At 33.1% G+C, this 12,386-nt stretch overlaps 1 protein-coding gene across 1 annotated transcript; it reads left to right on the forward strand.

Annotated features, from left to right (window-relative positions):
- The first annotated feature begins 883 nt into the window (after window positions 1-883).
- LOC102594078 (protein argonaute 10-like) lies at window positions 884-8,658 on the forward strand. Its single transcript, XM_006363395.2, has 22 exons — window positions 884-998; window positions 1,984-2,595; window positions 3,046-3,254; window positions 3,887-4,036; window positions 4,119-4,252; window positions 4,382-4,491; window positions 4,631-4,737; window positions 4,854-4,992; window positions 5,081-5,197; window positions 5,399-5,506; window positions 5,599-5,670; window positions 5,969-6,091; window positions 6,205-6,364; window positions 6,452-6,573; window positions 6,668-6,805; window positions 6,889-7,031; window positions 7,129-7,191; window positions 7,357-7,420; window positions 7,508-7,643; window positions 7,723-7,796; window positions 7,927-8,053; window positions 8,293-8,658. The coding sequence occupies exons 2-22, from the start codon at window positions 2,125-2,127 to the stop codon at window positions 8,472-8,474; spliced, it is 2,949 nt and encodes a 982-aa protein (XP_006363457.1). The 5' UTR covers window positions 884-998; window positions 1,984-2,124; the 3' UTR covers window positions 8,475-8,658.
- The last annotated feature ends 3,728 nt before the right edge of the window (window positions 8,659-12,386 follow it).

Here is a 12,386-nt window from a genome sequence, read left to right on the forward strand (position 1 = left end):
CAAGGTGCCTTTTCTAAAATCTAGAAAATTTGTAAGCTCAAAAACATTCAAAATGAACAAGATAAGTACTTCTTTCTTAAATTTATTAATTAATAATCTAATACTTTTACAAAATATGAAACTAAATAAGAATTACTAGCCTGTTTAGCCGACCTTTTAAAATGAGTTTATTTTGAAAAATATATTTTACAAATATACTTTTAAAAAAACATTGGGGTAAAATAAAAATAATTTGCATTTAATCAATAAATTTTAAAAACACTTATGAATAGTAAGTAATTAGTCTTTAGTCAAACTTTCAAATATATTATTTTTTAATAGTACAAAAACAAAAACATAATCAGTATAATTTCACAATTAAAGCAAAAACTACATTCTTTTAATTTTTTAAAATACAACTTCTGCTACTCCACAAAAATACTTATGTACTCCCAAAACAATAACCAAACACCTTAACTTTTTTTAAAATTAGTATTTTTAACCTTTTAAAAACTTGACCGAACAAACTATTATTAATCTAAAATAATCCTCAAATCACTTGAAGAAATTAAAGAAAGAGTGATGAGGGAGCACTGAGGAGAGTGAGGACTGAGGAGGAGGACACAGAAAAAGTGTGGCTAGACACACACAGCAGCACTATAATGTGTTTGTGAAAAAAGCAAAAGTGTTTGTTTTGAGAGAAAGAAAGGGTGTGTAGAAGCAGGTCCCTAACAAATGCTTTTACATGTGATAAAAGAAAATCACCACATACACCTACATTACTTTGCATGCTTCTATGTAAAAATAAAATAAAATAAATTAAATCACCATCATCATCATCATTATTTTTACTTTTTTCCTCTCTGTTATATATATATATGTTTGAAAACTTCATAAAAATCCCATCTTTTTTCTCTCTCTCTCTCTCTCTCTTTTTAGTCTTTGCTCCCATTAGTACTTAAGTCTGTAATATTCTTGGAATCAAGCAAAACTTGGTCTTTCATGGTTTCATTCATTTGGTGATTGATTTTTCTAGACACCCTTTAAAGATTTCATTTTTATTGTTCTGTTCTGTTGTGTTGATTGTGAGTTTTGGAGTTGGGGGGGTGTAAATGAAATTTGGGGTTTCAAAGTTTATTCCTTTTTCTTGTTTTTGAGTAATATTTTTTATTATTATATACTTACTTGGTTGCTTTTTGATTGTTTCAAGGTGTTTTTATTCTCTCTTCTTGAGCAGTCATATATGGTTTTTTTGCATTTACTAATGCTTGTAACATTATCATATAAGTCTTTCTTTGTCTCATTTTCTTTGGATTTATTATTCCTTCTTTCTTCTCTGTGGGTTTTCTAGTACAAAGTTTTTGGCTTTCCACAAATTGGTAAAAAAAAAAGATTATTTTTTTTACCTTGATTTATGGATATTGGGTTTCAAATAGAAACATCTTAAGAGGGTTTTGGGTTCTGAGGAAAATTTTGATTTGTCTTTTAACTCTGTGTTTTTTTCCTCTTTTTATTTTTATTTTTATTTTTTTTATTTTTTTATTTTTTACTGTTTCTTGAAAATTAGTTTTTGCTGCTTCTTTCTTACATAACTGATGTTCATGCAGAAGGAGAAATAGTTTAAAAAGATATTTTTAGTACTTCTGTATGCTTGTTTTTCTGTGTATGCATTTATATTAAGGTGGTTAGATATCTATTCATTCTTTATCTTTTGCAATTTATCATCATTTTACTATTTTTTTTTTCTGGCTTGATAGTCTAGTCTTCTGCAGTGACAAGACCTGTGACAATTTTTAATTGCAAGATTTCATTTTTTTGATACAAAAGGTGTAATCTTTATTAATGTTTAGCTGCTGTTGTGTAATGTGATAATGTTTGGATATGCAAAATCAAGAAAATTTCCATTGTGTGTGTGAAAGTTCAAAGCTTTTTTCATCACTTAGCTTCCTGCCAAATTCATTATGTTGCTGACATGTGTTACCCTTTCTGTTTTTGTGTTTTCAGTACAATAATCTTCAAATCTTGAGGCCATTTGGAGTGTTGAGAACTATATTGGACTGTGCCATCTAGTGAAGGACATAATTACTTCTGAACAGTTTTCTTGTGCTTATCAAGAAAAGCAGAAAAAGATAAAATAGCATCATCATGCCTATAAGGCAGATGAAAGAAAGTTCAGAACAACACATTGTGATCAAACCCCATTTGCAAAACACCATGAATCCAGTTCAGAAAACCCCCAAGACTCCTCAAAATGGCAAAGGGCCACCAAATCAAGAACCCCAAAACAACAAAATCCATAACCAGACTTCACCCCCTTCAAGAAATAGAGGTAGAAGAAGGGGAAGAGGAGGCAGAAAGTCAGATCAAGGTGAGACCTTTATGAGGCCTAGTTCAAGGCCTTGTACAGCAGCAAGCAAGCCAGTTATAGCAGCTTCTGTTGAAGCAACAAATGTGTCAGGAGTTGAGAATAATGGAAGTAGCTCAGGGTTTCCTTCTTCAAGCAAGTCTTTGTGTTTTGCCCCAAGACCAGGTTATGGGCAACTTGGGACGAAATGCATTGTAAAAGCAAACCATTTTTTGGCTGATTTACCAGACAAAGAGTTGAACCAGTATGATGTAAGTTGCTACTCCCTGTATTTCAATTTGTTTGTCTGGTTTTGTGTTCGCACGAGGTTTTGGTCTTAAATGTAACAAAATGTTCGTTAATCTTATGATTTTAAACATGTCATATTGAATGTTAGACTTAAAATTGTTTTTGAAACGGACTAAAAAGGAAAAATAAGACGAATAAATTGATGAAATAGAGTGAGTATTTGCTTTTTTGATGGTTTCTTTGAGCATCTTTGAAGAACTATAGTAAATTTTGTGTATTACTTTTTGGGGCCCTTAATCTGACATCCCCTTTGAAGTTTTTTTACCCTTGTTATTTTACTTGTTTTTACTTTGCTTTTTTCCCATGGCATTAATGACTTTCTGAATTTTGGTCAGAACTGTTGTGATAATTCTCTTTGTATTTTTTTGTATGTATTCCCCTTTAGAATACCAACTTTTTGCTGCTGCTTGCAGGTTACTGTAATCCCTGAAGTGTCATCAAGAACTGTAAACAGAGCTATCATGGCAGAGCTGGTGAAACTGTACAAAGAATCCCACCTAGGGATGAGATTACCAGCTTATGATGGCAGGAAGAGTCTTTACACTGCTGGTGAACTTCCTTTTAAGTGGAAGGAGTTTACCATTAAGCTTATTGATGAAGATGATGTGATCAATGGTCCAAAGTAAGACTTTATTGTTTTTGTCCTCATTCATTTTGGATTGTTTCATACTTCAATTTAGAATTTACCACTAGATAGCTTTAAATGTAGAAAATCCTTTTACTCCTAAGCTTCTGAAGTCTTGTCAAAATATTACTAAGAATAAAAAAATAAGAAGATATCATTATCTCAAGTACTTTTTTAATCTGGTTCAGTCTATAGATTAATTAGCTAGCATTTGGACATAGATTTAGTTGAAACTTGGAAAAAATAATAATTTTTGAAGTTGGGTTGGAAACTAGTTCTTGGAACTTTCTCAGTTGTGTTTGGACATGCATTTTACTTGTAAAAATTTTGAAGTTTTGTGAATGAAAGTGAAATTTTGAAGATAAATTTTAAAAAACTGACCAATTTCATGACCAAACAGTGTTGTAAGTTGTAACAATATTTTTTAAAAATCTATGGCCAAACGGGAGCTTAAGAACGATGTTCTTTGTTTTCTTGTGTAATCATTCAATAAAATGTGCCTTAATCCCGAAGTAGTTGAGTCGGGCTATGCGATTATCTAAAACGGATTCATCTCTGATTAGGCCTATTGCATTCCAATACTAAATAATTGGTCTTTGTTCTCTCTTGTGAATTGTAAAATGTTTTAGGAGAGAGAGAGAATATAAAGTGGTTATTAAGTTTGTTGCAAGAGCGAATCTACATCATCTGAGTGAATTTCTAGCTGGTAAGCGTGCTGATGGTCCAAAAGAAGCTCTTCAAATTCTGGACATTGTTTTGAGAGAGCTTTCGATCAAGAGGTAGACACTCCTTCAGTTTTTGTACCTGCATTTGATTTCTGTTAGGTTGAATTTTTGTCTGATAATGCACATTTCTGTATAGGTATTGTCCTGTTGGAAGATCTTTCTTTTCGCCTGATATCCGCAAACCTCAGCCTCTTGGTGATGGTTTAGAAGCATGGTGTGGATTCTACCAGAGCATTAGACCGACCCAAATGGGCTTGTCGCTTAACATTGGTGATTTTACTGTCAATATTCAGATTAAATACAATACGACTGTTGTGAAATTTCTAAAGAATTATATGATAGTTGTTCATGTAGTTAATCATTCCTAACTGTATTGGATCTTTGTGTCCTGAATAACAGATATGGCTTCAGCTGCATTTATTGAAGCTCTACCAGTGATGGAATTTGTAGCCCAGCTTCTTGGAAAAGATGTGTCGTCAAGACCCTTATCTGACTCGGATCGTGTAAAGGTAATAACATCTAACTGGACTTGAATGATTCCCTTGTCGAGTTAATGCTGTTAAGCTTGCTGCATTGCTTTTAGATGAAATGCTTTGGCCGCTTTACACTTAGATTAACCTTTTAATTTTGCCTACATATGCCATCTAGATTAAGAAGGCTCTTAGAGGAGTGAAAGTTGAAGTGACACACAGGGGCAATGTCCGGAGAAAGTATAGAGTTTCAGGACTAACAACTCAGCCCACGAGAGAACTAGTGTAAGCTTTTTGTCTTATGCCTTTGTATTTGTTACTCTTAACATTGTAATACAAGACATTTGTTCCGAGAGTGATCAAACTTAGGTTGACCTAATGCTCATTGTTACCTTGCTCAGATTTCCTGTTGATGACAATTTAACCATGAAGTCGGTAGTAGAATACTTTCAAGAAATGTATGGCTTTACAATAAAGAATACACATCTTCCATGCCTTCAAGTAGGAAACCAAAAGAAAGCCAACTATTTACCTATGGAGGTGAGAATATTATTCGATATGCGGTATAGCTTCAAGCCTTCATGTTTCTTTCAAACAGTTCTGAACGTGAAATGCTATTGTTTTCTAGGCGTGTAAAATTGTTGAGGGACAACGATACACCAAAAGGTTGAGTGAGAAGCAAATTACTTCTCTTTTGAAGGTCACATGCCAAAGACCAAGAGATCGTGAGAACTCGATTTTGCAGGTATGCTGTTAGATTTGTACTTCATGCTTTCTTTCTGAATTTTAATATGTTTAGCTTGTCAATGATACCTCTACTGCTCGAACCAGTCGAAACCAGCTTATTGGCTTTTCAAATGTTACAGACCCTTTATGTTTAGAGTCTCCTTGTTTTTGTTATGTGAATATGCTTCAGAACAGTACTTGACTGTCTTGTAAAATATAGACTGTTCAACATAATGATTATAATGAAGACCCATATGCAAAGGAGTTTGGAATCAAAATCAGTGAAAAACAAGCATCGGTGGAAGCCCGCGTGCTGCCTGCTCCTTGGGTAAAAACACTACACACGAGCTTTAATTCTTCAGTCTTATTTAACCTGAATGCTTTATCCTTTGACCATCTACTTCTCTCATTTCTCCACAGCTAAAATATCATGAGACAGGGAAGGAGAAGGATTGTTTACCTCAAGTTGGGCAGTGGAATATGATGAACAAGGTCCTTTTTCCGCTTGTTTTCTTTCTTTTGTTGTTACAACAAGCAAATCATCAGTTTACTTACTACTTCTATGTTACACTATTCATGCATTAACATAATGAGTTCAATTTTGTTTTCCATGGTGGCAAAAAGAAAAAGATCCAATATCTCACTCGTTGTTTACTAAATCATACTTAACTTTGTATTGCTTATTTTTCATATTATGGTAACAATCTTCTTCTTTGGGGTTTCTCAGTTACTTTGTATTGTCTATTTTGGCTTTGCATTTTGCTAATGTCTAAACTTGATGTGTGCACAGAAAATGATAAACGGGATGACCGTCAACCGTTGGGCATGCATCAACTTTTCACGAAGTGTCCAAGAGAGTGTTGCTCGTGGCTTTTGTAACGAACTGGCTCAGATGTGTCAAGTATCTGGAATGGTAGTTGTTTTGCAAGCTCTTTCTCTTTGTTCCTTGTCCATTTCTCTTTCAGTCCATGTTTGTTAATAGACACGAAGACAATTGACCTTTGCTCCTGTGGGTTATGCTGACAGGAGTTCAATCCGGAACCAATTATTCCAATATACATGGCCAGGCCAGATCAAGTAGAGAAAGCCTTGAAGCATGTATATCATTCATGCGTAAACAAGCTAAAAGGAAAAGAACTTGAGCTTCTATTGGTCATTCTACCAGATAACAATGGGTCCCTCTATGGTATGGTGAAATAACTTTCATATGTTGAATTGAGATAGCTTTGAAGATTGCTGCCTTCTCAAACTTTCTTACGCCATTATCTTGTAGGTGACATAAAGCGGATATGTGAGACTGATCTTGGTTTAATAACCCAATGCTGTCTGACAAAGCATGTATTCAAGATCAGCAAACAATATTTGGCAAATGTATCCTTGAAGATCAATGTCAAGGTGCGTCTGAGTTAGCTACCTACTTATAATATGGCATTAAATCCTTTTATTTCTAAATTTGCATTCTTACAAATACTTTCTGATGTGGAATCAGATGGGTGGTCGAAACACTGTCCTGTTGGATGCTATTAGCTGTAGAATACCATTAGTAAGTGATATACCTACCATCATATTTGGAGCAGATGTGACCCACCCTGAAAATGGAGAAGACTCTAGCCCTTCAATTGCAGCTGTAAGTTCCTTATTTGAGGCCATGCTTCTTAATCTCCTCTTTTCCGGTGTAGCAGGAACCTCAATTTCCTAATCTGACTGCAGGTAGTAGCTTCTCAAGATTGGCCTGAGGTGACGAAATACGCTGGTCTTGTTTGCGCTCAAGCTCATAGACAAGAACTTATACAAGATTTGTATAAGACATGGCATGATCCTGCACGTGGAACAGTTAGTGGTGGCATGATAAGGTATTCTTTCTATGAGTTCTGTTTCTTAATTTTCAATGTATTTATTGTCGTTTGATGAAAGATTGCTTACGCTGGTGTTACTGTATCTATTTTACAGGGATCTCCTTATATCCTTCAGAAAGGCCACAGGCCAAAAGCCACAAAGGATAATCTTTTATCGGCAAGTCCCTCACTCTCAAGTCTTTTGATAGATGACCCTACAGTGACTAGCATAAACATTTCTTGATTTTTGCATTTGAGACATGCATTGTAATTAATGACTTCTTTCGTCGATTTGGATGATTTGCTTAATTTCCCCGGTCTTATTAGTGCATTTTGTATGCAGGGATGGAGTGAGTGAAGGGCAATTTTACCAAGTACTGCTTTTCGAGTTAGATGCAATTAGGAAGGTACGTGCTAATCCTGTCAATGCCTCTTCCTCTGGTTTCTACTTCACCATATATGATTTTAATCTGACGAAAAGTTCTTTCGTGCAGGCTTGTGCATCTCTAGAGCCAAATTACCAACCGCCAGTAACTTTTATTGTGGTACAGAAACGGCATCACACCCGACTATTTGCTAATAATCACAAGGACAGGAGCAGCATTGATAGGAGTGGAAACATATTGCCTGGTAAACTATCCTTAGTCTTAGACACACTTCAGAGATATGGTCTAATATCATGAAAGCTTACCATCATTTTCTTCGTCAGGTACTGTGGTTGATACAAAAATCTGTCATCCAACAGAATTCGACTTCTATCTTTGTAGCCACGCTGGCATTCAGGTATATAACCGAAACACAACCTTTTTCCTCTGTTGGAATCATTATCTACAAATGCTAAAAGCATGAACTTTTGTTCCATCACAAATTATGCATTACACATTATAATTGATGCACTACTTCATCTTGGCAGGGTACAAGCCGGCCTGCACATTACCATGTTCTGTGGGATGAAAACAATTTCACAGCAGACGGAATCCAGTCCTTGACTAACAATCTCTGCTATACATATGCAAGGTGCACGCGTTCTGTCTCTGTGGGTAAGTGAAAAATGTATACATAAAGTTGGGCTATAGTACTAAGGAAATATAAACCTCAAGAAAATGATGATCTCTTTAAGTAAAGCTTTTGCATTTTTCGTGTAAACGATATTGTCTAAGCTCCTGCCTGTCCATAGATTTTGAAGTTGAAACATGAAACATGAAAAATTGAGTTTTTGAACCAATATGTTTCAAAGTTTGTAAACTTAGATGAGCTAAAAAGATTGTTTTTATTGCAGTTCCTCCAGCATATTATGCACATTTAGCTGCATTTCGAGCCAGATTCTATATGGAACCAGACATGCCGGAAAATAATTCAGGCAGCCCTCATCAAGGCAGCAGCAAGGCTATACGAGAGACGGGTGTTAGGCCGTTGCCCGCACTTAAAGAAAATGTGAAGAGAGTGATGTTTTATTGTTAGTAAGAAGAATAAACAAGGGAGAGTAGCAAATGTAACAAATAGTAGGGGTTCAGATCACATGCATCTTTGTTTGTATATGTATGTATGTTGATCATCCTAGGTTAATTTTCATGTTAGTTTTAATGATGTAAAGCGGCTTTGTTTTCAATTAATGGTAATTAGTTTAGCAATGTAGCCAGATTAATCCAATGTTTAATCAAATCCAAGTAGAAATAACTCTTCCTAATCCTAAAGAGTAGTGTACTTCTGTCTTTTTTTCTTATTTGTTTTCTTGATGGAATATTAATAACTCGGTTTTTGATTAAAATCAAAATCAAATTTATTTAAGCGATCTTTTAACTATTAAAACCAAATCAAGCTAATCATCAAATGATTGATATATATACATAGGCTTGCAATGTATAGCCACTAGAAACCAAGCCATTGACATTGGACTTGTAAATTGATTCATAGTCTTTTGGGCACGATCAATCTCTATTCGAACTCTCTTTACTTGTAGGAGTACATTTTGAATTTGTCGATTATGTTATATTTCCTTATCTCCCCCTTTTTTCTCATTTGGGCTGGCCCAATATTTATCAAACACTTCCATTCAGCAAACAATGGAAGTATGAATTCACGACAGCTCATGTTTGATAACCACAATATATGTCTTCAAATGCTAGGTCCGCCTCTTGCTTAATACATTTCGATATTTAGAGGAAAGAAAAATTCTAGTTATTTTTTTGAAAGGTAAATCAGTTAATACTATATTCAAATTAAAAAAATTCCAGTATAGTTCCCCTAGGATGAAATAGTTACACTTGCAAATTCCTCAGTTCATCTTATAAGTTTTGGGCCCAAGGATAGTATAAAAGAGAAAATTTTGGGCCATCTAAAATAAATTGATGATATTTGAATTCGACTACAAGAATCACGGTTCAGGAGATTACTCTGTACAAATATCGAGTGCAAGTAAGTATTTTCTGAACAAAATGTTAAAGCAAAATCAAATTATGCTTTTGGATTTAAGCTTTATGCCCATGAGTCTTGAGATCAAATGGACAGTTTATTAAGAGAAACTTACGGAAATTCCATATATTTTGGGGTTAATTACATCCTATCCCAGAAGTTTCTCCAATTAATTTTTTTTTTTGATTTTTATTGCTCTAGGATATATTCCTTGGTTGTTTGATACATTGCAAATGATACATTACTTAATGGGAGAGATGTATCCGAGAGGGGAGGGATGTATCCGAGGGGGATAGGGATGTATTCGAGAAGAGATAGGGATGTATGATGTATTGAGAGGAAATTTTAGTAATTTTTTTAAATGATGGACAATTTTATAAATTATGATATCTTATAAAATTGTGTATTTATGTAATTTTTCCATTACTTTTATAAAAATATAAACAATCAAGTATTAGTTAATTAATTCTCCCTCAGTCCCATATTAGGTATCAACATTATTATAAATCTAAAATCTTTTCATTTGAAGCTCTATTGAAAACAACAAGTAAATAGTAGAAGCATTTTTTTCATAAATAATTTAAAAGTGTTGTGAAAATACCATGATGCAAAATCTAATTGAACTACCCGCGGTTCTTGTTGCGACCCTTTCAAGTTCTATTAACGGTGTGTTCGATACGAATAAAAATATTTTCATGTTAATTGATTAAGTTTTTTGAGAATTATTCTCTCTACAAAATTTTTTTTTTTTTAAAATAAGACAAATGATTTTTCTTATGAAAATTGAAAAAAACAAGTTTCATACATGACATTCGAATATGTCATTTCTTCCGACACACCTCATTGAGTGATTTTGAATGATCTCATATGAAAAAAGCCTTAAGTTGAGTGATTTACTAATACAAAATAAAGTTAAATGATTTTTATACATATTCTTCATAGTTCACTGACCTTTTAAAATATTTACTCTACGAATTAAAATTACTTACATTTTCCTAGAAAACCCTTTCAAAGAAGTAATTTTCCATAAAAAAACATTTAATTTCCACCCTAAACTCCATGTAAACTCAACAATAAACAAATATAACTCAACATCTTAGAATACAAATTATATAGCTTACTCATCCTACACTTATATCTTGTAATAATATTCTTATTATGGTTCTTTAATATTCCCCCTTTTTTTCAGCCTCAACTATATGAACATTTTCTTCACTAAATCTCTTGGGAGAATTGAAATTCCTAGCTGGATATCACTTCATGGGACCATTAACCATTTGTAGAATACAACAAATTCCTACAAGTAAACTGATATTTTCCTCTTATTTCCATGAAAAGTAAATAAATAACAAAACCTCATGAGTCACTTTAGACAAAATATTGCAAAGAATCAATTAACTTTTATATGCATATCTTTTTTTAATACTAAGTATAAGAAAAGTCTCAAGATTCTTGCACCATATATGAACCTTCCTAACTAGAAAAACAAGACAAAATTAAAAGTCATGTTCAACTGAAATTTGCATATGCATATGTATACAAAGCAGTTTCATATCAACATCATATTAGAAAAAAATTTAAAAAATAAAATTGTGGGTTGTATATATTCTGTGGTTTCACATGCATCATCTGTTTTTTAATGGAAAAATGATGTATTCCAAGCTGTCTACTATGATTCCACATAAAGAAGATCTTGAAGGAAATGTATAGATCATCTTGTGTAGCAAAATTGTTATGTGTTTTTCACTATAATTTGAGTTAATGGTTAAAAAAACACCTAAATTATCACTATTAATTCACGAGTTTTATATCTTAATTATCCATTGTTCTCTGTATCTATCTAATTTATCTCTCTCTCTCTTTTGTATTAAAACATATATACTTTGATGCTGAGTTGGTCAAATATATGTTTCCAATCGACAATAGGCGTGTATAGGTCAACTTAGCATAAAAATGTGCTTTTATACAGCAAGAGTGATATATAGTTGAAATATGAAACTTGTGAAAAAAATGATAATTTAGATAGGTAATAGAATAATGGCTCGTTGAGGTGTGAAACTTGTAAAAAGATGATAATTAATTTAGATGCGCTTTTTATCGTTAACTCTTTTTTTTTCATACATAATTTCATATTTCTCCATCTAACCAAACAGAATAACCTAGCTAGTTAGCTAATTAATCTTTGTTCTGAAAATCCCAGACACAATATTTAAACTAAAGTTTATGGTGTATGTAGGGATGTAGGTGGGGTGGGGGGTAGGGAATTTGTTAGTTTAAAAAAAAACGATAACTACACCTCAATTCTAAACAAGTCATGATTGAGTGTTTGAACTTTGAAGCTTCACATGTGACTCCATCTAGACTCATCCAATCAAATATTATATCAAATGAAACTGAAAATTAACAATAATTAAATTGACTAATTTTACACAAATAGTTAGTCAATTTTGACAAACTTCATATTGAACATGTTGTTGATCGATTCTTCTTCTTTTAGAGTATACAAATCTAAAATTAAGCTTTAACCGACAAATTTAAAATTAGACCTGAGATTTGAATTTGATTAGACTTTAATTCAAATTCAAACCTCAAGTTCAAAATTAGGTTTTGTTTGACAAAGTTCAATTTCAGACTTTAGATTCACGTATCTGAAGTTAATTTTGAAACTGCTAAATTACGGAGTTGGTGTCATAAAAATGTGGGGCAATCGTTCTTTATTGATAAATTGCAGAGGACAATAGAATCTTTACGTAAGACAAAGTCTGTTTGTTTCATTTTTGTACTCACTCAGATCCACATCCACTGGGAGTTTAATGAAATAGTCCTTCCTTTTTTTGGTTTATTTATTATTATATTATATGATCTCACAATGTAGTAACATAAGACAAACACTTTGTAACAACACATGGGATGAAGTGAAATTTTGGAAAAAACAAATATATATTTCTGATCCACAATTAT

This window comes from Solanum tuberosum, unplaced genomic scaffold (assembly GCF_000226075.1).
Source record: "Solanum tuberosum cultivar DM 1-3 516 R44 unplaced genomic scaffold, SolTub_3.0 scf00439, whole genome shotgun sequence".
NCBI classification, from domain to species: Eukaryota; Viridiplantae; Streptophyta; class Magnoliopsida; order Solanales; family Solanaceae; genus Solanum; species Solanum tuberosum.

Bases quoted from the DNA above. Each gene is read 5' to 3' on its own strand.
- LOC102594078 (XM_006363395.2), top strand. From the start codon at position 2,125: ATGCCTATAAGGCAGATGAAAGAAAGTTCAGAACAACACATTGTGATC. The intron at 2,596-3,045 runs GTAAGTTGCTAC...TGCTGCTTGCAG, and splicing joins AAGAGTTGAACCAGTATGAT to GTTACTGTAATCCCTGAAGT. The intron at 7,797-7,926 runs GTATATAACCGA...TCATCTTGGCAG, and splicing joins GTAGCCACGCTGGCATTCAG to GGTACAAGCCGGCCTGCACA.